General features: G+C 44.8%; 1 protein-coding gene across 1 annotated transcript in view; it reads left to right on the top strand.

Moving 5' to 3' along the window:
• The window catches only part of ZFHX3 (zinc finger homeobox 3), a 263420-nt gene that overhangs the window by 210204 nt on the left and 25780 nt on the right, over positions 1–27436 (top strand). The window contains exon 6 of the mRNA XM_063109662.1: positions 13444–13551. Coding sequence (XP_062965732.1) covers positions 13444–13551 — 108 coding nt within the window. The remainder of the gene's footprint in view (positions 1–13443; positions 13552–27436) is intronic.

Raw genomic sequence — 27436 nt, 5'->3', positions numbered from 1 at the left:
TTTCCAGGGGAGCACACTTGCAGCTGATTAGACACGAGCCAGGCCTGAAGATGCCAGCACCCCAAATAGGGAGCAAGATCTTAAGAATTGAGGAAACAATCATTTGCATAAAACTAAACCAAAAACCACACAACCAGCCACATGGTTTAACCACCCTAGAAAACGATTTCCTCCTGCAACGCCTTTTCTAAAAACTGGGAAATTAGCAGCTAGGGTCACCAGAGCATCTGAAGTTGGTCATTATTAATCAGTTGTTTACAGCAAAGAGATTTTTCCCCCCAGCGTTTTCTGGGCCTTAAAAGACATTTCCTGGAATGTAAAGTCAGTGTGTGCTGTGGGCTGGGGAGGAGGTTGCCTCAGTTACACAGAAGCATGGGTGGCATGAAGACAGAGGAGAAAAGAAATGGAGAGCCCTCACTTGACACCTGTGACCTCGGCCGGTGCAGCTGAATGCTGGAGAGCCAGAGCTGAAATTGCAGTCACTTTAGATTATTTGGAGCGAGGAGAGGCAGGGAAAAAAAGGCCTGTTGACTACAGGAAGCTGAATTCTTCCTCTGCTGAAAAGCTTATTAGTGGAAGGGGAAAAAGCAATTACTTGGCTTTTGCTAGTTCTCCGTGGCCAGGATTCGGGGTTGTGACAGCAACCCTGTCACTAGTGCATTGGACCTCATCCTGGATCTAGAGTACCTGTGATGGGCACTGCCCCCAGCCATTTGCAGCAGTACATCTGGGATCCCCCCTTCCAGAAAAGAGCAGAAGGGGAGGAGCATGAGAGAGGGAGAGAGCCATGGCTCGTCCTTTCCGAGCCGTGATGCTTTTATTTGGGGTATCACGTTGCCACTGGGCAGGAAGTTAACAGGCTACTATTTGCCTAGAAACAGATAGATCTGGGATCTTAGGGACTGGTTTGGTTTTTGTTTGCGGGGTTTTGTTTTTGGTGATCTCATTTTTTGTCCTTGGTATGCCTTTGGCGTCAAGATGTAAAGAAAAATTAGACATTGCTTTGAACTGCAGTACCACTATTAAACAATTACCAAAGAGCCGGCATCCAGGCAGCTGGTGCCAGGCCTCACCATCCAGACCGCCCATTGCTGCCTTCACTGCATATGTTTGACTGTGTGAGCGTCACCTTGGGTGCTTAATCCCTTTATAGCTGGTGTCCCTCATCCTCCTTTAGAGTCCCTCCTTTGGGTCACCACACCTTGCGGCCTTAGAACCCTACCCTTGTCTTCTCCTCAGTCTCCTAGTCTGTAAAATCGAGGTGCTTGTGGTCAACTCCCCAAAATCCTTGAAAACAAAGGCAGAACCTCCCAGTGACCAGGTTCCCACAAACAGCTGTCATCTCACCTACCTAGATCTGTTGTACTCATCTTTATGCTTTTACGCCTTCTCCTTGCTTGGACTACCCTGCCTTTTTCTCCTTTTTATATAAAATTTTCTAAGCACCTAAAGAAATTTGATTTCACCACCTAAGTTGCATCTAGCTAACTTTTGCACAGCTAGATTTTTTAGTCCATTGACCCTTTTATCTTTTCTTCTATCTTCATTCTTCACATTATTTTTCTTTAAGGCTTAGTTTTCTGCCTTCGTTTCTAGTCTCCTGGAACATTTACTACTCTTTTCAACTCTTCACCGAAGTTCTTTAGCAGTTGGGTCAATTCATAGACTGACTCCTTTCAGAATGAAATTGATCTGTTTTTTCTACCATAATATATATTTAATTTTAAGATATAATCTTACCTAGATTTTGTTTTATCTGTTTTACAATTTCTCATTGGTTACGTTGGTTATTGTCTAAATCCTCCTCTTCCTCTTTATGTTTAAAGATGTTGCTTGGTAAGTGGGGAATCGCTTTCCTCATCCCAGTCATGGGCGAGCTCGTCTGTGATGCCGCACTGCTCTGACTAGTTCACCTGCACACACTTGGTTTGTTTTACTCCCTACCTTGCCATAAATCTTGGCCTTACAAAGCGAAGCCAGACCTTTTCCTTCTTTTCCAGTTTCCTTTCTTTATTCTCCGTCTGCTTAGAGTTCATATTTCACTTGGAAAAAGTTGCCCACTTATGAAAATTTGGGGAGGATTCTGACTTAGAATTTCCCTGTCAGCAGATTTCTAGTATTGCCTCTGGTGACAGTGTGTGTGCAGAAGAATTCAAACATCCGAATTATTTCTTTAAAATGTGATTGTGTACCATAGATTTCTATAGATCCCTTATTCCTGTCTCAAGTACCAGCTCTTTGTCAGTAAACTGCACTTTCTGCCCAGATCCTTGATGACTTTCTCCTCTCATGGTGATGTTTTCTTTCTCTTTGGTTTCATGTATTCATTGTTTTCAAATGTTCCCACCATTAAAGAGAATGGGTGTGAATCTGGAATTTAAATTACTTTTACGGAGTTGTTTGGCTTGATGATCATGACTGTGTGCTTTGAGATGTACTGCAGTATAAATTTGTGGATACGTATAATAGGACGTGTTGCTTTTCAAGGGTTGCTAGCCTGTTCGTAGGTCTAAGAAATGCCTTATGGGAGGAAAAGCTAAATAGGTAGATACACATGGAGCCCTGAGGTTGAGTCTAGAATAGAGTTAGTAGCTTTGAAAGATTTGAGGAGGGTCTGCTGTAGCTAAAGTCATTTTGAAAGGAATGTGGGGGTGGTATTTTGTTAAACCCTTAAAAAGACCATTTCACTGTACGGGATCCAAATTTAAACGAATGTAGAGGCTTTGGATTCAACTACTGGCATTACTTTTAGGGTTTCTAAAAAGGAGGGAGTAGAGGATCCAAGAATTTTCTTTTTCCCTTTGGGCACAGAAGAGCTGTACAAGGTACCTGTTAAAAATGACAACCGTTTAGCAATTCCATCAGCTTTACTCCGTTAATGCAGGAAAGCTCTTGAATGTAAGTCTTGGGATTTTCTCTGTACCTCAGCTCCCTGCACCGCTTTCTTCGCAATTTCCTAGGAAATGTCAACTATAACATGTTGCTTCTGCTGCCTGTTTGTTTCAGACTGAAGCACATTTGGAGACTTGATGGTTTTGGAGAATGGCCCAATTTTTGACTCTCCGTGTGTAGACGCATCCTTAAATATCTCGGGCCTGACCATAAATGCTCCTGGCAGAGTCAGGCTCTTCGCAGACACCAGACACTGCATAGGAGGCACCTGAGGACTCCCCAAGGTGCTTGGAGATGTAAGAGTCTGCTCTCGGCTGCCTCCAGGGCTCGTATGCATTTTTAGTTTTGCATTCCTGAATGTGCAATGCTGTACACGTGCAGTGACCTTTGTGCACACTTGTGTCTGGCCAAGGAGAGCAGGTTTAGCTGGTGTTTTTCCAGATGCAGCGTCGCCTGAAGTTGGCCTGATTTCTGTTCCCCAGATTTGGTTTGGAAAGCATAAGCCTTTGTTTGTGTTTTGTTTTTATGAATCAGCTTGTTTTACCAGCTGTGCATATAAGTGGCTTATAATAGTGCACAACGAAGCTCATTGACAGTCCGTCCCTCACTCTGCTGCCCGCCAGTGGAAGTCAACTAATATTTCTGCCTGAATTCTATGCTTCGCAGGGGTAAAGTTGTTTTCTGAATAGGTTAGAGATTCTTCAGGCACTGTGGGCTTAAGAGTAAGGTGACAGACAGTCTAGGAATAGAAGACCCTCATCTCTATTGTCATGTGACTCAGACTTCTTTTCTTTTTCTCAGCTGTGTGCCGTTTGTTTCAATGGTCAGAAACAAAATGTTTACTTCTTTCTCTTTCTCTTTCCATTTGTTTTTTACATCGCTTCATCTGAAATATTCCATCATTCCCATTGGCACTGTCAAATGTGTCTCTGACATTGTGAGTGCCTCGGGTCTGCAGGGCCGCCCCTCCACCTTTCCGCCCTGCTTTCGTTCCTGTACAGATTGCATGCATCAGCGCAGACGCTCCTGCTCCTGGGGCCATCCCACAAGGCCTCACTTCTCCCCATTAGGTTCTAATCACCACCAGTTAATATCACTTCAGCTACATCCTGTTAATTTCCCGTACACCTTCATTTGGATATAGATGCTTAAGTCCACTTACAGGCCTTCCTCTATTTTTTTCATTCATGTATTTCCAACATTTCTCCAATTAAAAAATTAAATAAGGAAACACATCATAGTTTTTTTGTTTGTTTGTTTGTTTTTGCATTAAGCCTAAGATATCTCTTTAACAAGCCAAGTCAGTTTTGACTCAGAAAGGAGATACCAGTCTTCTTTAATGGAAACTGTTAAATTTTTTCTTATATTTACTCTCTTTCTATCACTCATGTGTGTTTATCTGTCTTGTCTTCTCCCCTCCAACTGTGGAAGCCTGGCAGTGTTTATTTGAAGCAGGGTGTTATTGAAAGACAGATGCTTGTAGGGACTGCTCAGGCCTCACACCTGGAATGTTAAAAAGCTTTCAGGCAGATCTGTTCTGTTGAAAAATGTCCCTTCTATAGAGGAGGGGGGACAGAAGGTAACTGGTACCCCATCATGCTCCCCTTCTTCATCGCCCCCATGTGGGTATGAACCCCCAATTCTGACCATATACGCAGACATCTTAGATGATGCTTCCTAATCCACAGGACAGTTTATCCTCTTGAGCAAGCACATGAAACTTCTCTTCCTCCAGAGACCCTTCTGTTTCCTCCAGCTTTTTTGCCTTCACCCACCAAATATTCTGTCTCTAAGACAGTACTATTTCCTCTCTCCATGCTCCACTCTTCTTAAGTAGCAACTGAGTTAGAATCATTATTTTTCTCGACTACTTTGTTTTTAATACAGGGGCTGGGGGTGGGGAGACACCCTTCTTGGTATCGAGGACCTTCTATTTTGCATGCCTCTTCTTTCCAGAACATTCCAGTTTGGTGTGAGGTTAAACTGTGCAAAATTCTGTTTGAAAGAAAGAAGAAAAAGAGAAAGGAACTTGTCAAAATGCATTTGTTAGATCACGTTTTAAATGAAGTACAATTGAAGGTAGTTTTTGTCCAAAGAAAGGAAAAACCCCTGCAAATCCGCTGAGCTCCCAGAGAGCGCGCCTCCTTTGTCGTCGCACTGACATTGAAGTGTAATTTTTCATGGTTATTTGGACTGGAAAATGGGGGGGAAAGGGAGAGATGGGCCTGCGATTATTTCCCATAAATGACAACACAATCACATCACGCTCTGCTACAAACATGCTCGGGGAATTTGCCTTTTTTACATTTCATGTGTGAAAGTAACAGCAACAATCGTGGTCCGTGGAAATCCGAGGGAACTAATCCCTGCTGAATTCGGTTTGCTTCAGAGTCCTGGGACACAGCCGGGTTTCTTATTTAGTGTGGATTCCAAGACCATTTCGGGGTTGGGTCTGTATTTTACACACTGGAACTCACACCTTTCAGTTATCATTATTATTTTTTTTAAATCTTCCTGTGAATAGTCACCAGGCTAGTCCACGACATATTTAGTTCTGCTGGGCTTTGTCGCCGTGCATTGCTTTTATCCTCTCTGGATTTCTGCAGGGGGCAGCCCAGGTGCTTTGGCTAAGAACACAGATAAATGGAACTCGTCTCAATGCTGGTTCTAGGCGTTTCCTCCCATTTTCTCCTCTCTTGACCCCCACCCACCCCCGTAATTCCAGTGTGGTTTTGACAAACTGTTCAAATGACCAAGTGGCTATGCCTGGGAGAGGAAAAATGGCAGGACCCGTCCCTCGCCACACAAGGGGAGCATTTGTCACTTCACGCGCTGGCATTCTGTGCTGTTCCCACAGGAGGGACGGTGCAGAGAGGGGACGTTTTCTCAGGGAGGCCTTAACAGGCCGTGGCCACTTTGGATCCATCACATGCTCTTTCCTGTCACTGTTCTCGTTAAAGGTGAAGTGGAGGCAAAAGGCGAACGGAGAGGCCCCCAGGCTTGGGCTCTTGTCGCGCTGTCCCTGGCTTTCCCGTCGGGGCCCAGCACACAGGCTGCTGCTCGCCTGGCCTCCTCAGGCCGCCTCTTGCTGCCCGATCCCCATTTCTCTTGTTTCTGTAAACAGCGGCGAGATCTTCAAATATACAAAAGCGTAAATGGTCTCTGTTCTCCAATTAGTCATTTTTAATAATACCCAGAGTTGCCTTCAGAGTGCTCCTTCTCACAGCCTGATGCCAGGACACAGGGTGGGTGGGGTGGGCTCGGATGGGGGCAGGGAACGAGGTCAGGGTGGGGGCGGCGAGGAGGCGACTCCTTCAGCAGCGGGTCTTCCTGCACAGCCTTTCCCGCAGCCCCCTCGAGCTCTGTCCACAGACAGACTCCAGGCTGCGGCCCAGGTGTACGTGCTAAATGAGCACCTGGTGGTCAGAAGGATCCTGTGGTTAAATGATCACTTCCAGGATCAGGTCACTGGAGGAGGGAGTGTGTCTGATCTCTTCCATGTCCCCTGTTTTCCTCCTGCCCATGTCCTCTTATCTTTCGGGGGGCTGAAATCTGTTGTTTTAAATGGCATCTTCGAGAAGGCAGTTTTGTTTAAAACAATGGGTCAGTAGTTTGGCCACTTTTTTTTTTAAGCCACCAGGCTGAGCAAATTGCCTGCAGGAGCACTGACCTGACCCGTCACCGTTCACATCAGTTGGTAGAGATGGGTCTGTGGCAACCCTGGCAGAGAGCTTAAATGGGGGAGGAAATGGAAAACGGTGAAGGCAAGGGTGCCCCGGAGGGCAAGCTCACCCCTGCCTTTCCCACGCTCTGTCCCTTAGTCTTGGTGCAGGGGTCCTCCTGAAGAGGCGGATTTTAGAGCAGCCCAGGTGAGCAGAAGTGCAGCAGGCCAGCTTGCCTGTCATCCACGTGGAGAATGTATTGTTTGGGCTCTCTTAGTGCATTGGAGTTCTAGTGTCCACTGGAAAAGAAATGACATCTTATCCCAAGAAGGTGGGAAAATACTCCACATCTGATGAGTAAATGAACACTCCAGCCATGAAGCCTGTGCCACCTCCATTGCACCCCCTACCCTCCCACTCACATCTGGGCTCATCCTTCAGCCCTGCCAGGTTTCCTGCCTGGACAGTGACAGCTGTGTCTTAAGACGTCCCATCCATCAGTGTTGGTTTGGATCCCAGGCCCTTCCTCTTGAGATTGGGCATATTCCTCAATGAATCTATACCCTACTAAGAGGTAGAACATGGAATGGGCAGTGTTGGTGAGGATTTTTTTAAAAATTAAGATAGTAGATTTGTAAATTCCCTATTTCATAATGTGTATGTGAGAACATTTGTTCACCTTTACTAAGATGCAAAGTATAAGCTGTGTTAAGAGATCAGTTTGTGTTTGTGGTAAGCAAAACCACATTGACTTAAGGGAAAAATTTCTGGGACTCAGGTATTGTTATCCACAAAAACTAATTGCTGGACGCTCCCTCAGGCAGCTTGCAGCCAGGTTGTTAGGGCTGGAAAGACACTATGGAATGAAAGCCAGGGCATAAGCATTTGAGGGGTGTTTGGAAATGTTACAGAGTAACCTATTACATTCTGAATCTGGGTGTCACTGTGCAGAGTTAGGCTATGGCTCAGGGTCCATGAAGAGTCACCTTGTGGTAGGACCTTTAGTCACCTTTCAGTGAGGTTCCACTTGCCAAAATGTCATAGAAGGAGAATGGCATAGTTAGCAGCCCACCCCTGTGGCTGCAGCCACAAGTGTCATGCCACTAGCCTCTTCCTCTCTGGCTTGGACTCAAGTAAGGAGCTGGAACCACATGGTCATCTGTCCATCAGCATTGCAGACCACATCCTGTTAAAAGTTTGTATTGTAGCAGAATTTTAATGCACTGAATTCTATTTGAAATAAGTAGTCTAGATCTTAGTCGTCAGCTTTTATATTGTGGGATTTGATTTGACCTGTATTTGCAAAATAAAGCATGCATAGTCTATAGAATATTTGCAGCCAGTGGAGGTTTCCCATTGATAACACAATGCCAAGAGGATTGGAAATGCTAGAGTGTTCTGCCCTCGTTTTCCAGTTGTGCCAACCAAGGCTTAAAGAGGACAACCGATTGGCCCAGGCCTGTGGTGAGTCTCGGAGTCCTGCACCTGCACAGGAGTCAGAGGTACAAGAGGATGAGACACAGTCACCTAATCCCTCTTTCTGCCCGCCACAGAGACACCAGCAAACACCACTTGTAGCCACCGCCCTCCACGTCACTTGTGCTGGTCACAGTGTGCGGGGCCTTTCCCGCCTGCTTCAATGGTCATCCTTGGGTTAATTAGGTTGAAAATGGAGAAGGGAAAGGCTTTAACCCTATCTTCAAAGTAAGCAGATTGGTTATTTTGTTTTTCAAAGAAGAGGCCCTATATACAATTAAAACTTGTTTCTGGTAAACCTCATTCCAGGAAAGATGAGCTTTTAACAAAAGGCTTTTGACAGCTGCAGGCTATTTCATTTTTTTAATGCCGAATGAAAAATCAATACATTTTTCTGGGTTATACATATTCAGAACAGGCCTGATATTTCCATTATAATGGAAAGTGGGTGTCTGTGCACATCTCGCCTGTCAGAGCTGCACCACCGCATTTTCCAAGCCACTGCTAAATATTTCAAACCTGATTTGATTGTGGTTCATGACAGCTAATGTTTCTTAGCTCTTGAGTCTGCCGACAGGCAAACGCACTTTATTTCAACCCCACCCTCAAACATTGCTCCCCCCCCAAGAAAAAAAGAATAGTTTCATTCTTTGGGGATCACAGATTGGTGTATTATTTAACACGATTGTGTGAGAGCCTTGGGTACAGACACCCTGACTCTTAGGAGAATTTCCAAATTTCTATCACATCAAGGCACTATGGGGGCTTTGTCAGATTTGGGGAAGGTTTGAATTAATCTACATTATCCTGTTAAGAGTTAGGAACAGAGGGACTAGTCTTAATCATTGATTGACTCCCCTTTCCTTCAAGCCTATAAGTAATTTGTAAAATACCCCTGATGGACATGTCACTCGGTCCCCGCTATTTGGGGAGAACAGTACCATTTTTTAACAACTAGAACATTTTCTTGGGTGACACATTTGGGAGTGTGTGCAGGGGGGTTAAATGCTTGACTTCATGATGATGGCACCTCTGTTTCTGGCTTCTACGTGGTACTCTTTCCACAAACCAATTTCCAGGTTGTTCTTAAGCTTGTTACATATCCCCATGGGGTTGCCATTTGGCACAGCACATCCTTCAGGAGCAGATTTTGCCACAGGTGGGGGAGTCGTGCAGTCACCTTTACCAAGACGATGGTATGTATGAGGTGTGTTAAGAGAACAATTTGCATTTGTGGTAAGCAAAACCACCTTGATTGAAGGGAAATTTTCTGGGACCGTGGTCTCATCCCCCCCAAAACCTAAGCTGCCCTAGCAACCTTTCCTTTTCAACCATATTTATCTGCTGGAATTTTTGCACCTGAGGGCTCCGCCCTCCAGCAGGAGCACGAGGGATGGCAGCAGGGTGGGTTTGGCCCAACGCTAGTGAGTGCTGTCAGAAGCAGCTGTAAAAAAATAAAGGGGGGGGGGGCGTGGTGATGGAAATAGATTTTTTAAATGACCTTCAGTCACCGTTTTACATGGTAGTGAAAGGCAGAAGGGATACTAGAAAGGCCTTACAGTTTGTCAAGATTTGCTTCTATCTCCTTAGCCCTTTAACATGAGGATGCGTACCAGCAAGAGGGGATGCCCTGGTTTGAGGGATACTGTGGGGGTATCACCATCGAACTAGACTTCTGCAGGGGTTTTAGAGGCACTGTCTTTGGGGTCTTCTAAAATACAGACCTGTCTGGGGTGCACTGGGCTTGCTACCTCCTGCCAAGAGCCGGGGGTGTGGGAGGCAGAGATGACCTCCTCACCCAGATCCTAGCTGCACCCCTAAGAAAGCATTTCTGGTGTGCTCTGGTCAGGATCTGAAATTATTAAACACTTTGAGGAGAAGATGGTTTTGATTTGTCTCTTTCAGCCTTGAGAATGGCACAGTGGCTGTCGTGTGTCTTGCTGAAGGAAAGCAACCTCTTCCTCTGAGTGAAAGACAGGATTTTCCAGATAACACTGATTGTCAGTCCAGCAAGACTTCACTTGTCCCACCACCTGTCAGTAGCTGATAGTATAGGGGGAAAAAAAAAAAAAAACAATCTGTGGCTTCTGTGATGATCCAGGCCAGTTGCCGCTGACTTCACGGAGGGAAAATGCAATCTGCGTTCTGTGGGGAAAAAAAACCTCCCCTCCGTTCTGGGCTCTATCATCATGTGTGTATCAAATATACATTCCTAAAGGGAACAAGAGCTAGATAATAGCCCCAGGGGCCTGGCATGCAGACCGTAGAGCCAGATGCCATTGCCCCCTGGTTCCCACGTGTCTCCAGTACAGGGAGACCAAGCCATTCCCAAGGGAGCCCGAGGCCTGGGTGAGGGATCTTGCTTTACACTTTGGGGACTAATAAAACGCCCTGCCTGCAAAGCATCATGGGCCTGAGCTGTCCAGACCAATTCGCAGTTCGTATCCCTGTTTTTTAATCATTTCTCCACCTTTATTGGTATTCAGAGCTCACAGTTTTCCGGTTACTGTCAGCCTGGGCTTTCATCCATTTTAAAGAACTATTTTTCCTCTTGCTGTTGATGATGATGGTATAAAGACAGATGGTGTAACTGCTTATGAATGTCCTATTTTATTTCTCCAAGACCAGACAGTTCACTTGAAGACGTATATTATTTCCACATGCTCAGGTTAGGCGCCCGGACTCGCCCTCCAGCAGCCAGCCGCCCTTCTGGGCCTCGCCATGCGGAGGGCGACACCTGTAGGTCACAGGTGGAACTGCAGGGGACTCCCTGCTCCAGGAATGGGACCTGGTGGTTTAGCTGGGGGTGAGGACACTGATTCCCCTTGTAGAGCTGGCTTGTCCAGGATCTTCTTAACCATTTTCTCTTCCACCACACCTTTTAATGAATGAGTCACAAAGGTAATATTAAACCTAGGAACAGAAGAAGAAGAGGACTTGATTTGTAAATCCTTAAGAAGAAGAAGGAGATGCAAAATAAGTTCCTGAAATATAACCTCTTTCATTTGTCCTCTCATTGGAACTCAGCTGCCTTCACCTTCTGCTTGCAGAGAGCAAGAAGGGGAGAAAGGCCCAAGTGGGCTCATAGAAAGAGGGCTCCGGGAGTATTCACAAAGCACCATGCGGTCGCCTTGCTCAGGGCATTGCGACCTGCTTGCTCTTTGCAGTCTCTATGTTCTGAATAGAGTTGTTTGGAAAGGCTCAAGGAACTGGGGTCAGTGGCAGGTGACCATGGGTTTATAACTCACCGCAGGCCACATAATGCTCAGGAGAGAGGCGCTGGCCTTGGAGATGGCCTCCCAGTGGGTAAATTCCTTCCCTTCCCTGCTGAGTGGCACCTTTAGACACTGTTGCTTACCACATGTTCGTCACTGTAGTTTGTAGGTGTCAGACTGTCTCCATCTAAGGTGATGATGTGTGTGCTAGAGAGAAGGGGCCATTGAGCCAGCTCTTTACCTAATCAAATTTAATTAATATATCCATACTATAGATACTTTGTATCATAAGCATGTATTGGAAAAAATGAGTTTCAATTTAAGAGACCTAGTTAATTTGGGCAGACCCAATTTAATAATATTGATTGACGGAATGCTGGTATCACCAAGCAAAGACGAATTTTATAATTATAGTGTTGAACAATTTTATCAAAAGCCTAAAAATGTTCATGGAACATCCTGCCGGGACATAATTAAGATGGTGCATATAATGCGTAACATGCTTGTTATTAATCTACTAACATTTATAAACATTTTCTCTACTAAATGATGTAGGGTATTAGTATGGGGCTGTATATCTGATTGACTTCAAGCCACGATTGCCTGATTTGTCTCTGTTTGAACTAAGGGTAGGATGAAGAGACTTGATGTTGACTTTACTGTGCAGTGAGGCAAAGAGGAGATGTCGAAATTCTATGTGGAGTCTTTAGCTGGAGATGAAAATAAGCAGTGCTTCTTTCATCCATATTCCTAGTGACTGCCACATAAACCCCCTATTGGTGGTGATGAAGAAAGAACGTTCCCTGCCCTTAGTTGAGCTTTCTAGTCCTTGAACCTCCATCATCTTTTCTGGAAGAGTTAGGAAAATCGGATTCAGAATAGATACTTTCTGCGTATGTTTTAAAAACCCTCTGAGGTCAGTTTCCTTTGCACATCTTTTACTTCCTTTGTGAGATCAAATTTAGGGGCTATTTTCTGGAGGGCCGGAGAGCATAACACCTTGAAATACTGCAAAGTAGAGTTGGGGTTGGAGAGGTCAATGGTGGTGCTGACGGATCCCAATCCAGAATCCTAGATTGGACCCTAATACCTGGGCCCTGTTGGGTGGGGTCTAATGCCAGCCTCGGGTGGCAGATGTGGGCATCCCTGCTGTCATGCCTCTCACCCGGGAAGGCATGCACTTCTAGGTCTCTTAACGATTGCATCATTTTGAAGATGATTTTCACCTTGGTTTGTATGTTTGATTCGGTCATTTAACCCCTTCTTACTCAATGCATCCTTATTCAGTGTTTTGGATGATGATCCAAAGGGCCGGGAGGGCAGGAGAGAAGTGTCTCCCTTTCCTTCCCTGGGCATCCAGGGTTCCTCGTCTCTCCTCCCCACTGCATAGATGGCATTTCGCTTCACAGGTAACCCAGTGCCAGAAGTAGCTATTCCTCTCCCTTCGTTACAGCACCGTGTGCTGAGCTGGAGAGACATTTCCTGGGTTAGTTTTAAACAAGCAGTGAGTAAAGCGTGGAATGACTTCAAAAGAAAGGTGTATGACTGCTACGGATTTGTATCTCTTTCTCTACAAATCTAGGCTTCTTACGTCTGACTTCTGGCATGCCCACGAGATGCCATTCAGTTTCTAGAGTTCTTTACATTGATAAAATTGTACTGCTGATACTCTGTGACCCTTCGGGACATGAATGGCTACAGAAAACTCCCACCACAGTCTGGCAGTGCAAGGCCCGTGAGGGGTCAGTGGTTGGGTCTGGTCTAGCCCAGTGCCAGGACGCTCTGGGGATGGAACTAGGCAGAAGCACACATGTGGCTAGTTTTTTGCATTTTCAAGTGTAAAAGACTTGTGTGTAACTTCAGGGATTCAGGTGGAGTGATTGCTTCAACAGGATTGGTGTTTCAGTTGGAAAAGTTCAAGCGAGGCATTCAGAATCCATCTGGAAATACCTGCTGGCCGCACGACTGGAGCGAGTCACCGCCTCATAGCTGCTGACAGAAGGAAAATCCCCACTGCTCACCCTGACCTTGACGTGGCCTTAGCGTCGCCAGCCTCTCGGGAGCACTGGGACGAGAGGAGGGCAGGGTCATGGGCCTCTGTGTTTTGTGGTTGGTCATTCTTTGGAGTAGAGGCCAAGAGTCCTTCATCTTCTTTCTGTTTTTAATCCTTGACATTTTCTGCTTTTCTTCTATTTCAGAAGAAGCCATTGAAGATGTCGAAGGACCCAGTGAAACGGCTGCTGATCCAGAGGAGCTTGCTAAAGACCAAGAGAGTGGCGGCGAGAAGGAGCAGAGCAAGTGGGCAGGTGCGTGCGCGGCCCTCCAGCCTCCAGGGCTCCTGCCTGGGGACAGCGAGGCCAGCGAGTCAGGCGACAGATGCGTCCTTCATCAAGAAACCATGCTGGCCCTGGGCGAGTGGGAGAGGGATTTTGTTTTGGTTTTTTGGAGTGTTCACCTTCATTCTCCTTTATTCTTTTATATTAAAGAACTTTAAAGTTTTTCAACTTGTTTACTGAGCATCCAGGCGGAGGCTGCGTGCTGGGGGCTTCTGGGTCTTTGGCGTCACATGTCTTCCATAGCTCCTCTGTCGTGTCGTTTCGCCCTTCATGTCGTTCTTCCTCTGCGGAAGGTCCAGTCCCCTACCCCAGCTGCTCCCAAGGCCAGCAGAGGGGTGTGTCATGTGGAACTTGATCAGAGTCATGCCTGCTTCTCAGCCTCAGGATTCCCCAAGGGAGTCAGCAGTGGCGGGTGGTCTCGGTCCTGCATTTGGAGCCCGGGCAGGGCCCCACGCACTCTTCCTGTCCTCCCCTCCCCGGGGTGAGCCCCCTCTCGCTGAGAACCCCCCAGAGGGGAGCTAGGCAGGAGCACGTCTTCCCCAAAACAGGAGAGACTGAAGAAGCCAAGACAGGAAGTGTTATTTCTGGAAAAGCCGGTGTTGAGAGAAGGGGAGCGGCCATTTCTCAAGATGATAAGATTTCCGAATTGAGGGAAAGAAGAGCTGTGACTAAGAAGAAAATCTTAGGCCTTTTGAGGAGAAAAGCCATTTCTGAGAAGACTTCCAGGGACAAATAAGTCTCCCAGGAACCACCACAATAATGAGAGGAAATGATATGACAAGCCACAAAAATTATTTTACTTGGTCAACCTAATTCTTATGACCATTATTAATATTATAATTCTTTGCTATCTTTTTTGAGAAAACATTTACCTTCTGGAGTCCGTATTGGTTGGGGCCTTTGTTACTTTTCCAGGCACGACTGTTCTTAAATCATGTTCAGTGTTGGCTTTCACTATTTAAACAAGATACAGAATCTTGGAGAGAGGCCAGAGGAGAGCAATGAAAATGACTGAAGGCTGAGAAATATTGCTCTGAGAAGAGGCTGGAGAAACTGGGGCCATTCAGCTTGGAAAAGAGAAATCCAAGAGGTAGCGTTAACACCTTCCAGATACCAGGAAGGATATGGCCGAGCAAGTGATGTGCTGCTTTTCAGTGTTTCCTGGGACACACAACCTGGCCGTCACTACACTGAATGAATGGATGGGCCCACCAGGCACATTTTGCCATCCGTTCTGCTTAGTGTCCCCTTTCAAACTGGGCTCTGTGGTGTCCAAAGGCCTGTACCCAGGATTACGCTGACAGACAGGGTCAGACACCCCAGGAGGATTTGTAAGGTAGGACCAGGGAGTAGGGAGTGGACGTCTGTGCTCAAAGCCCCTGGATGTAGCAGAGGATGAATCCTCCCGTGGTGCTTTGCTTGGACCAAGATCCCAATTTTTTGCTGTAATGAGAGATTTTTTGCTTAGCGTGAGATCTAAGCAATTGGTTCAAATCGCAATTAAATATATCACCAGGTGAGCCGGGGAAAAGGATTTCACAAACACAATTTGGAGACTGGGTGACCTTCTGGCCATCTGTCCTTTGTTGTCACGGTTTGGGTGCTTGGTTTCTAAGCCTGGCTCTGCCGCTTACTAGCTGTGTGACCTTGCTCAAGGTAACTTAACCTTTCTGTGCTCCAGTTTCCTCACCTGAGGTGGGGACTAAAATAGCACCTACTTCCACAGGATAGCTGTGACAATTATTTGAAGCTTAGAACTATGCCTGGCATATAGTGAGTTCTATATAAAGAGTTTATTTGTTTAATAGTTCAGTTAAATAAGGTGAGAAAAACCTGTAGCATTTTCTCATCACGTCCTCCATGTGTATGTCACACTGTTGCAAAGCAGCGTGTGGCTTCTGGGAATTTTAAGAAGCCAAGAGGCAGCAACATACAAGGATTTAATGCAATCATGGAAATGGTATTTGGTGCATATGCTTCCTGCATTCTGTGCGCTATGGGCACTATGCAAACCATAGAAAGTAGCCACCATTTGCAAAGCTCTTACTGTGTGTGACACCCTGTGCCGGCCACTTTATATGTGCTTCTCTGATCTTTACAACAAGTTTAGGGCAGGCTTTGTTGAGAGCAGTTCAACTAAATCTTGTTCCAAGTGTTTATGATTCAGTGGGAGTGTGTCTTCATAGTACTAGTGGACATGCTAGGCAATCAGGAGATGACTAAAAGATGTACAATGAGCACCGTAAAAGTGAATTTCCTTAATAAGGCCCCCCTTTCTCATTTATTCATTCAAGCAACAGACCTACAGACCTACTTAATCTTTACCTCCAAAAGACAGAGAGAGAATGTGAATGAGCGGGTAACTCCAAGGTGCACCTTTACCAGTTGCATAGTAGTGAAGGGAGGAGAGAACGTTCTTTCCTGACTCCTGCAAATGCTCCTGTTTTGACCTGAAGCATAATTTTGTCTATAGCATCTGAGTGTGTAATGACAGGCTTTATTAAGGTACTTGGACAGATTTGATCTTGGAATCAATATAGGTGCCAGCAACCTCTTCTGAGCTTTCTTTTGGATCCTTAGTATTTTATAGAAAAAAAAAAAAAAAATCTACATTTGTTCTATTTAGTCCTAAATTGAGCTGTTCCTGTCTGATTAAATGTGCTGGGGAGTGCTTCCTCCCGGCAAATAAATAAATAGTGATTTCACAATTTGTTGATTAGTGGCTGTTCATGATGCAGATTAATAATATTTCAAATGGGCCTGGATAATTGGCATCTTCTCAGATATTGATTATGTAGTTTGGGGGTTTGTGCGGGAATGGGCATTCCTTACTAAAAATTTGTAGTTACTTATCTTTACGTTTGGCGTGAGACTCCAGATTTCTTTTTGGTGTCCCTTTTTGAGATTTTTTATTTATCTCAAATCTTTTACCTTGGGTGGCAGCAAGACAAGCAACATAGTAATTTGAATCACAGCAGGGTCAATTCCACGATCAATGGCTGACTCCCCACCACGTGCAGGGCACCTGGCAGAGTTCCACTGATCACAGGTTCAGTGAGATTATAGGCCTTGCCTTCAGTGAAGGTAACACTCTGCTAGGGACTCAGGAACACCCATCATCATAAGAACATTATTACTATAGATCAGTGCTCCAGTGGAGCTTGCTGTGCCGATAGAAATATTCTGCATCTACACCATACAACACAGTAGCCGCTAGTCAGTTATGGCTGTTGAGCACTTAAAATGTGGCTAGTACTGCTGAGGAACTGAATTTTAAATTTTACTTGATTTTCATGAATTTAAATTTAAAAAGCCATGTGTGCAGCTGGAGATACTTAAAAGGAACAAAACTAACCCTGAAAGAATGCATCTCAGGTACAATAACTTTTCAGTTATTATAAAGGCTGCATTATGCTTTCATCCTGTACCAGGTTCCAGTCTAGTGCTTCACACCTGTCCTTCCCTGCAGGTGGGCCACGAAAAGCTCACAGGTACATAAGTGCTGCTCACCGTAGCCCTTGGGATGCATGTTCATTTGTTCATCCCAATCTTGCCATCATTTTCTGTGTGTGCCATGATGTGAAAAAAAGCTGGAAGCACTGCTTTTATACACCTATCCCGTTTGATTCTCACCCTGACTCTGACATACGTACTGTAAATAACCACCTCCCACCGCCCCCACCATTGTGCCATGGAGAGTTCAGGCAAGTTGCCGAAAGGTATGCAAACAGGTTCAGATCTGCCTGCTGGCCTTGCCACGTACCGGAACCTAGGGCGGAGCTCCGGCTCTTACCAGTTTGTTGACCCTCTGCTCTGAGAATGCGCTGTTCAGTCTGATCATTTGATGTAGTTTCATCTTGCTGTAAGTGAAGGAGCAGCACTCTCCTAAAGTTGCAGTAACAGTAACATGACAACCACTTGTATGTTCAAAACGAACTGGGTTGTCAACCATGAACGTGACTTGTAATGAGCCAGTGTTGTGACAGGTCTGAATGCAGGTGGATGATGTCGAGAAAACTCTCCAGGTTTGGAGTCAGGAAGCCCACCAGCTAGTGAGTGCGAGCGGCTGGGCCTCTTGAAGCTTTGGGTGCCTTATCGTGAAATGTGGACAAGTGACACCCACCAGCCCCAGCCATGTGAGGGTTCCATGATGGCAAGTGGTGTCACATGTACTAGACCTCGGTAAACAGAGGGTCACATCTGGTCGAGGCAGGTGTGAAGCACTCTTGTGGGCCGGTGGAGGGTGCGAGAAGGTTCTTTGAAGCAAAGCCTCTTCCCTAATGCAAAGCCATTTCCACTGTCCAACTTCGTGGTTTTCTCTTTTGAAACATGAAAATGACCCTTTGTTCTCTTTTACCAGAATGGATTTGAATGCGTGTGTTCTCGATTGAAGAGCCCCCAGTGTCAGCATCTGAGCAATGGATAATGCAGTGATTACCCAATCAGTCATTAATTACTATAAATGGATATACAATTAATGTGATGCTTTATCACCAATAATTAGGAGAAAATATTGAACTCTTGACGAAGAATCATAGCGTGATGGTTACTTAAACCTATAGCTGCTACGGTTCCAGCCACAGAGCCCCAAGCTGGGTCTTCTTAAACTAATTTGAGACAAGATGACCTCCTTTTATTGGTGCTTTATAAAAGGAGAGGGGGATAGCAGGACTTAACATGACACCATGACAATGCTTCACAAATCCCTAAGTGACGTTCAGTGTTTATATTTTTGTAAAATTTTGAGTTAGGATTGTAGTTTGGGTGTTTTCTTTTTTCTAAAGGAATGGCCCGAAGGGGTTTTACTTTATTAATTTTTTTAAATCCGCGATGCTCACCTAACACAGAGCAATTAGTGCACTGGAGCGTCCCTGATGTGAATCTATGGAAGATTGCTATTAAAGGAGGTATTAATGGGCTGGCAAGGTCTGGGCGACTGTTAGGGAAAAGTGTGTTTATGGAATATGGTGCTGGCAGGCATGATTTCAATCGGATTTGACATGTTTAACATAAATGTATAGTGTATGGCTCTTGCTGCATATGAATAATTCCTACAGACCCACTGCCTTTCTAATTACTGAGGTTGAAAAAAAGCAGGTCAGGCACATCCTGGTGGAAATCTATTACCAGCCCTCCCCCCCATTCTCTCTATTGTTTACAGCTTTGTATAAATAGAGATGCCTTTGTATGGGGAACTTAGTGCCTGAAATGTAATCTGTGACAGGGAATGGAATACTTTTTTTTCTTCTTTTAATTGGGTCCATAGAGAAAGAAAAAAGAAGGTATGTGCTGAGATGAAAAGTTATGAAAAAGCACTGGACTAGTAAGAGTCAGAAGCCCTGGGTTCAAGATTACCTGCATGACCTTAGGTCTCTGGACCTCAGTTTCCATATCTGTAAATGGCAGGTTGGACTGAATGGTCTCTTGCAGTTCTGGAACTCCATAAAAATACAATTGGAGGAGGGACAGTTATACTGTAGTAGAGAATCTTGGAGAATGTTAATTACTAAGGTCAGAATGTTGGGAAATGTCAAAGACCTCCCTAGTCTGTGGCTAGTTTCTACAGCATAGATCAGGAGCTTGGATAAAGGGTTCAAATAGGCCTTCTCCATGGAGGTCGAGCAGCATGAAGCCCACTTTTCTTGTTGGAGCGTCAGAGCACCAGTGCTCTTACCTGGTTCTGTGGTACTGGGGCCAATCACAAGTTGTCAGAGCCAGTATGGTGAGGACATCAATGGAGGAGTCCTCGGAGACTCTTGTGGGTACCTTTGAGTGGCCATTGACCACCACCACACCTCTATAAAAATCATTTGGTCCTAGCTCTGTATCCCTCTGGCACTTGGCTGCATTTCTCCACCTCACCCAAAAGTGGATTTGCCTTCGCAGTAGGGCGTGTGAGAGGGTGTGCCAGGGCCTAGGCCCACGTGCCTGCCGATGGGAACCATTTTTGATTTTACATTTTCACACACAGATGGGAGTTTTGCAGCTATGTCAGCTTTTGCAGAGTTCACTGTTCCCCCTCCTCCTGCTCCCCACCTTCTTTTTTCCAGGCCACTTTCAGTATAACTTGGCTGCTTAAAGTCACTGCAGGCAGAATTCTGTCTCACAATTGAAAACAAACCATGAACTATTTTTATGTGGGGAAACAAAAATAGATATAGGGTGTGGTGTATATCTGGACTTGCCTGCATTCCAGCAACTTACAGGTTTTGGCTTTGAGAATTTACATCATAAGTCATAAGAGAGATAAGGACCATATTAATTGGGCACATATTTTTTGTGTAGACATCTAAGGGTGGTGCAGGACATGCAAAAAAGGCAAGGCATTTGCTTTCTAGAAGAGGTGTCATATGTAATCACATAATTATTGCACAGTGTAATGAGAATTATCATCAAAGTATAGATAAAGGACAGTGAAAATGTAGATTAAGGAGCAACTCATTGTTCATCACCATAGAAAATATCTTATAGATTTGCATATTATTCTTACAAAGTAGCCATGTTAATCTCCATGCTTTGTTCAAATTTTAGCCTTTGTGCTGATGGGGAAGCACCTCTTGTTAGACTCATGATTATGATTTTTAAAAAATACCATGGTGCCTTACTCACAGGGCTATCAGAGCACCATATTTGTTAGGCTCTCATATTTATCTTTAATTTGCGGGCTAGAGAACTAAGACCCATAGATTGGGAACTCGTGGGTATCAGAATTGTAATCAAACCACAATTTGCTTTCTGGGTCAGAGATACACTCCCCACTTTACAAAGCTAAAGGACATACAGCACAATGACTTTCTCTTATTGTATGAAGACGGGAGGAGAACTTGAAGATCCTATGCGTCTCTCATTGTTAAACAGACTTGTCAGCTGTTTATGGTTAGGAGCTATGCGTCGTTTGTTGATTATAGGAATCCCCAGCACCTTGCAAGTGCTTAATACTGTTGGGTGTTTCATCGTAAGATAGCATGATATAAATACTTCCAAGTCCAAGTCATTCTACTTTCTGCTTTACAAATATCAAACCTGTGGGCCAGTAGGATTGTTGCATGTTGACATACAGAAAGGCAAATGTAGGGTGTCTGTGCTTGTCCTAAAAACCAGGTCTGTCCCCTCACTCTGTGGTCATATGGCCCCCCATGGACCCATGTTATTTCCCAGATACTTCTAAAACCGAAACCATAGCGACTAATGTTTGAGCTTCTGCCATGTGCTTCCTAGTCCTGATCTCTTTTGAGCCTCACAGAAACCCTGTGAGAAGATGCTGTTATCCCACTGACTGGTGAGGAAACTGAAAGCTCACTGTAATAAAATAAAATGTGCGAGGTTACACAGTCGGGATCTGAACCAGGGTGTGGCCAGCGCTGCAAACTGCTGTGCTTGACGACTCAGCAAGGGGGACTGATGCCTTCCAGTAAAGAGAACTAGGCCACAGGAAAACATGAGAAACATCAGGTCCTGAGGACTCCCTCAGGGCTCTGGAACCACCTCCCCACACCCTGCACACCGATCACTTATCTGGGCCTGGGATGTGAGCAAGTTGAGTGTGGGGACTCAAGACAGAGAAGCGTTGATGTAAATATCACTCGATGGAGGGTTTCTCTATCTCTGTGCCGTACAAAGTACCAAGAGAAGATGTTTCCAGTCTTCTTGGTGCTTTAAACCCGCGGGGGAAAGCGGAGAATCATACCCACTTCCAGCCTCACAGGGGCCTGAGTTAGAAGTGCACACTCTCACACGCTCCTGTTGAACCTGGACTAGCAATAAGAAACCCTTGTTGTCGAATCACAGGGAAGGTTAATTTTTAAGGGCACTGAGAGGTTGTGTTCAGCAGCAGCTCTTTGTATCTGTCATCCTGCTGGATATGCACCAAAATTCTATGTGTTTATTTTCACAAGTTCCATTTTACTCTTAAAATATAGTAAGTATCTTAGGAAGATAGGTTTGGAATGGAGTAAAAACTGAGAGCATTGTTATATTCCGATCTCTGGGAGATCTATGCTGTGTTGGGGCTCAGAGACTAATTAATGTTTGATTTGATGGGGACTGAATGAGTTTCAGTTAAACAGCTTTGGCCTGGACCTGGAAAGACTCGTGTTACCACTGGTTTTGACTTAGTCTCATACCTCTGGGCTTTTTCCTCTGTCAGCCCAAGGGTTCTCTAGGCCTCCTTCCCGCTCTAGTTGTCTGCAAGTCCACGGTCATCACAGCCCTGAAATAAAACCAGGGGGCAGTATGATAAGTGCAGATCCCAATGTGTTCCCAGACTGTGGCCATTGCTCCTTACAGGACACAGTGGCCACGGCTGCAGATGGCATCTGTGCACAGCTCAGGAGGCTATGCTAGGGGAAGATGGGATATTTTGGAGGAACTGACAAGAGGCTGAAGGTGGGCAGGCTGATTTGATACTTCAAAGTCAGGAATCAGGAATATTTTTTAGGTCTCCAACTCTTGGCGTGAGTGGGGCCCATGGTGGCAGCTCAATGTCTAGCAGTTATTAAATAGACCAACAGCTGATGTTGGCCTAAATGAGGTGGGGGCTGTGCTGGTGCTCATTCACAAACCTGACACAGAGGGAGCAGGGTGTCTTTGAAATGCGGGTTGGCTTTTTGGGAACTCAAATCAGTGTAGTTAAGGCAGCCTTATGCACATTTCAACAAGGAATTAGTGCAACAGATAGATGCCTCTGATGTAGAGCTTAGCACTGTTCTCTCCCCAAATATGTAGAGCAAGCGGCAGCATCCATCATCAGCATGGGCCCACCCCTGTACCAGACAGGCTGCTTATTGGGAAAGCAGAGGTGCCACAGTCTGGTGTCTGAACCCCCGCTCCCAGTTGCTGACTTGTGCACATAGGATCTAATGTGGATCTAGGCATCCTTCCAGGGCTAAAGCAAAGGGGGCATTAGGCTGGTGTGGCCTGCAGCAGCCTAGACCGGGGAGGCCAGAACTGAAAAAATGCTTCCTCTTTCTACAGGTGGAAAGAGACCACAGGTATCTGCCCTCTTTTCACAGAGGTTCTCCAGGACATGTGGGAAGAGTGAGCTTCTGTAAATAAGGCAGTCTGTCACGATTCTGGATTGCGCTGCTAACACATGGAGGTTATTCCTTCTGAATTTCTGGCTTTGAAAACGTGTCTATATTTGTTCTAGAGTGAGCAGGTTCCCTGAGGGACAGCCAAATTTAATCCTTCACCTTTGGCCTGAGGGAGAAATCATCTAGGCTTTGAGAACAGGCCTGGCTTTCGTCCCTGAGTTTAGATGAGAGTGTCGTGTCATCATTTGAAAGTGAACTGGCAGATCTACTCATGCATGCTGGGCCTGGTTATTTAATTCTAGTTTAACCACAAAGCGATATGGCTTGTACCAGTTACAGAAAGCTTTGGCTCTGACAGCTGTTTCCAAAGCATGGTCCCTGGACCATCAGCCTTACCTGGAAACATACTGGGAATGCAAATTCTCTGACTCAGAGCTACTCAATCAGAAACTCTGGGATGTGGGGCCTGCGACCTGTGTTTTAATGAGCCCTCCAGGGAATTCTGACACACTCTGGAGTTTGGGAACCTTGGGGCTGTGATCTCAGTGACAAACATGAGATTTTGAGACCTATTTCTTTTTTAACTGGACAGAAAGTCCTGAACCTCTGCTCAGGGGTACTGAGCTTTCCTAAAAGCCAGGGGTGGTGCCTGGCAGAAGCACAGGGCTTGAATCTTGGCAGATGTAATCATGGATAGCAGGATTGGGGGTGGAAAGGAGGGATGATCAGAGAGGCAGGGTCACAATGAAGAGTGATCGAAGACCTGGAAGTCTTTATCTGAACTGGTTAATAAGTAACACCTGAGTGAAGGGTACATGGCCCCTCTCTGTACTATTCTTACAACTTCTGTGAAGCTATAATTAGTCACCCCTCCATATCCATGGGGGATTGGTTGCAGGACACTGCCCGCACAGTTGGCCCTATGGAACCTGGATAGTAAAAGTCGTATCTGTGGCTTCCACATACCACGGATACTGTATTTTCAAGCCACAGTTGGTTGAACCTGATGATGGGGAACCCATGGATGCAGAACCCAAGGATGTGGAGTGCTGACTGTATTTCCAAATAAAGATTAAAATAATAATAACACCTAAGAGCTGCTGGATTTCCAAAGTGCTAAACTATCAAGTTCATTCTTGAGTTGCAGGAAAAAAGTCTTTCCCTCGGTAACAGTTACACCCATCTGGAGTATAACTCAAAGAAAATTTTTCTTTGAAATCCTTTTTAGAAACAGTCTGATAAGTTGATGAGACCTATATGGCTTACCATGCCTATGTAGGTATATTCTTCTACTTTTGGGATAGGTGGTCGAACGTCTCTAAAATGCTTTCTAGAGATGTACAGGAGCAACATAGCTCGCAGATCCTGAGACTGGGACTGTGTTTTGAATAGAAGGTTCTTAACCTCACTAGGCTGGACAGATTCTGCACCTTTGGGCAGGGAGAGAGAAGCCCAACTTCTTTTTAGCCATGGCATGAAGACCACCCTGCCAGGTGACACGTGCATGCCTCTGCTTCACACCAGTTCCCCCCAATTCCTCTATGAAACATCTTTAAACACTTGGTTGGAGACAGAATGAGACCATGCATGTTTAAAGACCAAGTTGGCAGCAAAGCAGACTCTTTAAAGGAACTCTTGTTCTCTGCATCAGGGGAGGAAGAGAGTTGAGCTAGATCCCTGGCTGCTTATCAAAAGCAGTAGCTCCGTAGGAGATATGAGTAAGAAGCCCAGCCTGTCCCCTGGGAAGGCACTGCAGACACATGCCAGGAGCAGCTCCACTTCCAACAACGGTATGAAGATCACAAAGTCCAGAGCACAGACTACCTTCTGGAAACATTGCATTTCTGCTGTCTAGAGGGAGGAGGATGAGGTGTCTGAGAAGCTGAGAGAGAAGGGCTAAGGAAAGAGCACACTGCACCTTTCATTTAATTATAATTACGAGCTGAATGACCATTTCAAGATCTGGCGAAGTGTCTATGTCTAGTGTGCTGGGTACTTATCCCAGCTCAAACATTGAGTGTGGAGTTGTGTTAATTTTTTTTTTTTTCCTTAGTCAATGGAGATAGATAAAAGATTGCTGTAAATTTCTGGGGCAGGTGGCAAGCTGGTTTACGGAATGCAAGGCGGTGAGAACCTCTGGCTTACGGAAAGTAGCATGAATTAATAATCATTTAATTGGCTCCTCCATTATGTTGCTGGTTTGGGAGATAGAAGTTTAGATGGAGGGGCTGTCAGTGGTACTTTCGCTAAGAGTCTGATGTTTGAGAAGTGGGGGTGGCGGCTACCTTTGGACTCCCCACAAGGATCAAATGTCAGGCAGCATCCCAAGCCCTCAGCAGGCTCACCTCAGGACCTCCAAAAGGAAGAGGATCAGCACTTTGGTGAATACCACCTTCAAGTGCCACTCCACCACGAACAGAGGAAATGCAGAGGAAACTTCCCAGCAATGTGGACAGTTCAACTCCTGCCCAGGAACTCCCCTGGGAGGAGATCTCCGGCCAGAGAGAGGCTGGCCTGCAGCGTACAATGGCCACCATGCCACGAGCCCCACTGGTGTGTTGAGTGATGAGAAGATGAATTGTGCTCAGGAAACATAGAATCTAATTCTACCAGTACTTGGGTTTTCTTGGAGGACAAGTGGATGTCTTGGCTAATGACTAGAGAAGGTTGGAAGTTGAGTACATTCAGGTTCAATTTTTACTTCATTTCCAATTTTTCTTCAGACTTCTTTTTCATGAGGCAGCAGCTCTGTGCCTTACCTGGCTTCAGAATTGTACAGCCCATGTCATTAGATGAGTAATGAGGTATGTGTTGGCATTAAGTTCAGTGGTATTGCAAGTACAACTCTTAAGTTTTCTGTGGCTGGAATTTCAGTGACTCAGTTTTGGAATTTGTTAGTGAAGATTGGGATTGAGTGAGAATTTGTTCTAGGAGCAGTGGTTTTATTTATCAGGTGAAGTTCTAGGAGACTGTGAATGTTTAAAGGCTACGTTTTTACCATAGTTGACCACTTTATAAGCCCTCTGAGTGATACTTTTCTTACCTATTAAGTCACTTCCTACATTTTTAAGTTTTTAAAAATTTTAAGTTTTTGCTAGCCTTGTTTTAGTTATTCTGTGTGCTTAGAACATAATACAAACCATTTCTTGAAAAGTGCAAACAAAACTTGCATGAGCTCAGATTGACCCTCTTCTCTACTCCCTCTAATTACTATGCAAAGAGGGGTAACTTTTTAAATAATTACTTTTAGAGGGCAAACACTTCCCAAACAAATATGATAAAATCAAAGGATACCTGGAAGTTATGGCTCCATGCATAAGTGATTTTTCCCCCTAAGGATCCTAGCTGTGCATTGGAAACTATGTTTCCCTCTGAAATGAAATTCTTTTACCTAGAGTGTAGAGGAATCTAAGAGAAGAAAATGGAGAATCGTGAGTCAGGTCTGCCTCACTCAGTATTTGCCTTTGTCAGTTTTAGGGGCCAGCCTATCACAGTTTAAGGGGAAATGGTGGATCTCTGCCCAGAAAGCCAACTTCACATATTCTGAATTCTGTAATAGGGACATGCCCGTCTTTCCTTTGCCTCTTCAGCAAGTTGAGTAGGACAGTCATACCTCCTGTCAAGCTGGGCAAGTGCCTTTTCCTTCCTTAGAAAGTTTGCATGGCGAGGAATCCACAGCTCACGTCCTGCTAAGTTTCAGTAGGTGTTTGACCCTGCATTCTGTTGTCACAACATCCCATTTACCCAGCTTTATAGAGTATGTAGTCTATAGCACTTTCACTCACATGATTCCTTGCCACATTTTTATCCCCTTAGAAATACCAGGAGCCCAGCATGTTGCCTATGGAAGATTCGTTGAGATTTAACACATATTTTCATATGACATAACTGCCAAAACGAGAAAACTGCTTTAACCGGCAAAGGAAAAATACCACCCGATGTTTTTGCACAGTATGGATCCAAGTATCAACTTTTTCATGGTCAGTTGAATTTAAATGCTAAACCATTTAATTAGAATATTAATAATAATATAACTACATGACAAATTTAGAAAATGGTCCATAATACCATCACCTAAATACATTTTCTTCTAGTCTTTTTTTAATAATCTGGTTTTTTTACAAGCCGTAACAGGGAATAATACACGTTTTATCTTATTTTTTAAAAATTTACATTCCCAGTGATTTTTCCATATTGTTTCATATCTATCATTTTCAATGTCTTCTAATACTTATTAGAATGGCTGTGCCATTACTTACTTATACTGTGCCCAGTTTTAAGATGTCTAGATTGTTTGTAATTCATTTTGTCATTATTGTAAAAACCACTACAGGTAGTAACACTCCAAGCTGTTTGATTTTTTTGTTGTTGTTGCTGCCTGTATAAACCAGAGATTCCAGGCACTGATCATTTAAACTATGTTTTGTCTCTGGAGCACATCTTATTTCCATTTCACTAATCTGACATCATAGCAGGCTTAGAGTGACCAGTAATTGATTTTTTAAATAATGTTTTCTGTATTGTGACATCTCTCTTAGAGTTTAAAATTAAGAAAAGTGTTCACAGCAGAAAACCACAGTCATTTCTCTCTTCATATTCGTACGACCTCATTTACTTATGCCTACAATGTATGCTAGTGACAGAACTGAAGTAGAAGTTGATTTTGAGACTCTGGCCCTTTTGAAGTTGTCCGGAGAGAAGAAGCTTGAAAGAACCTCTGATTGTGTGTGGCCTGTAATAAACACTCATCTAGCATGTCGATGGGGAACTTGCACAGTTCTTTGCCCATCTACAGAAACTGTATAAAGACTGGTATGATGTCT

Source organism: Cynocephalus volans, chromosome 10 (genome assembly GCF_027409185.1).
Source record: "Cynocephalus volans isolate mCynVol1 chromosome 10, mCynVol1.pri, whole genome shotgun sequence".
Taxonomy (NCBI): Eukaryota; Metazoa; Chordata; class Mammalia; order Dermoptera; family Cynocephalidae; genus Cynocephalus; species Cynocephalus volans.
This window is presented reverse-complemented; position numbering and strand designations above follow the sequence as displayed.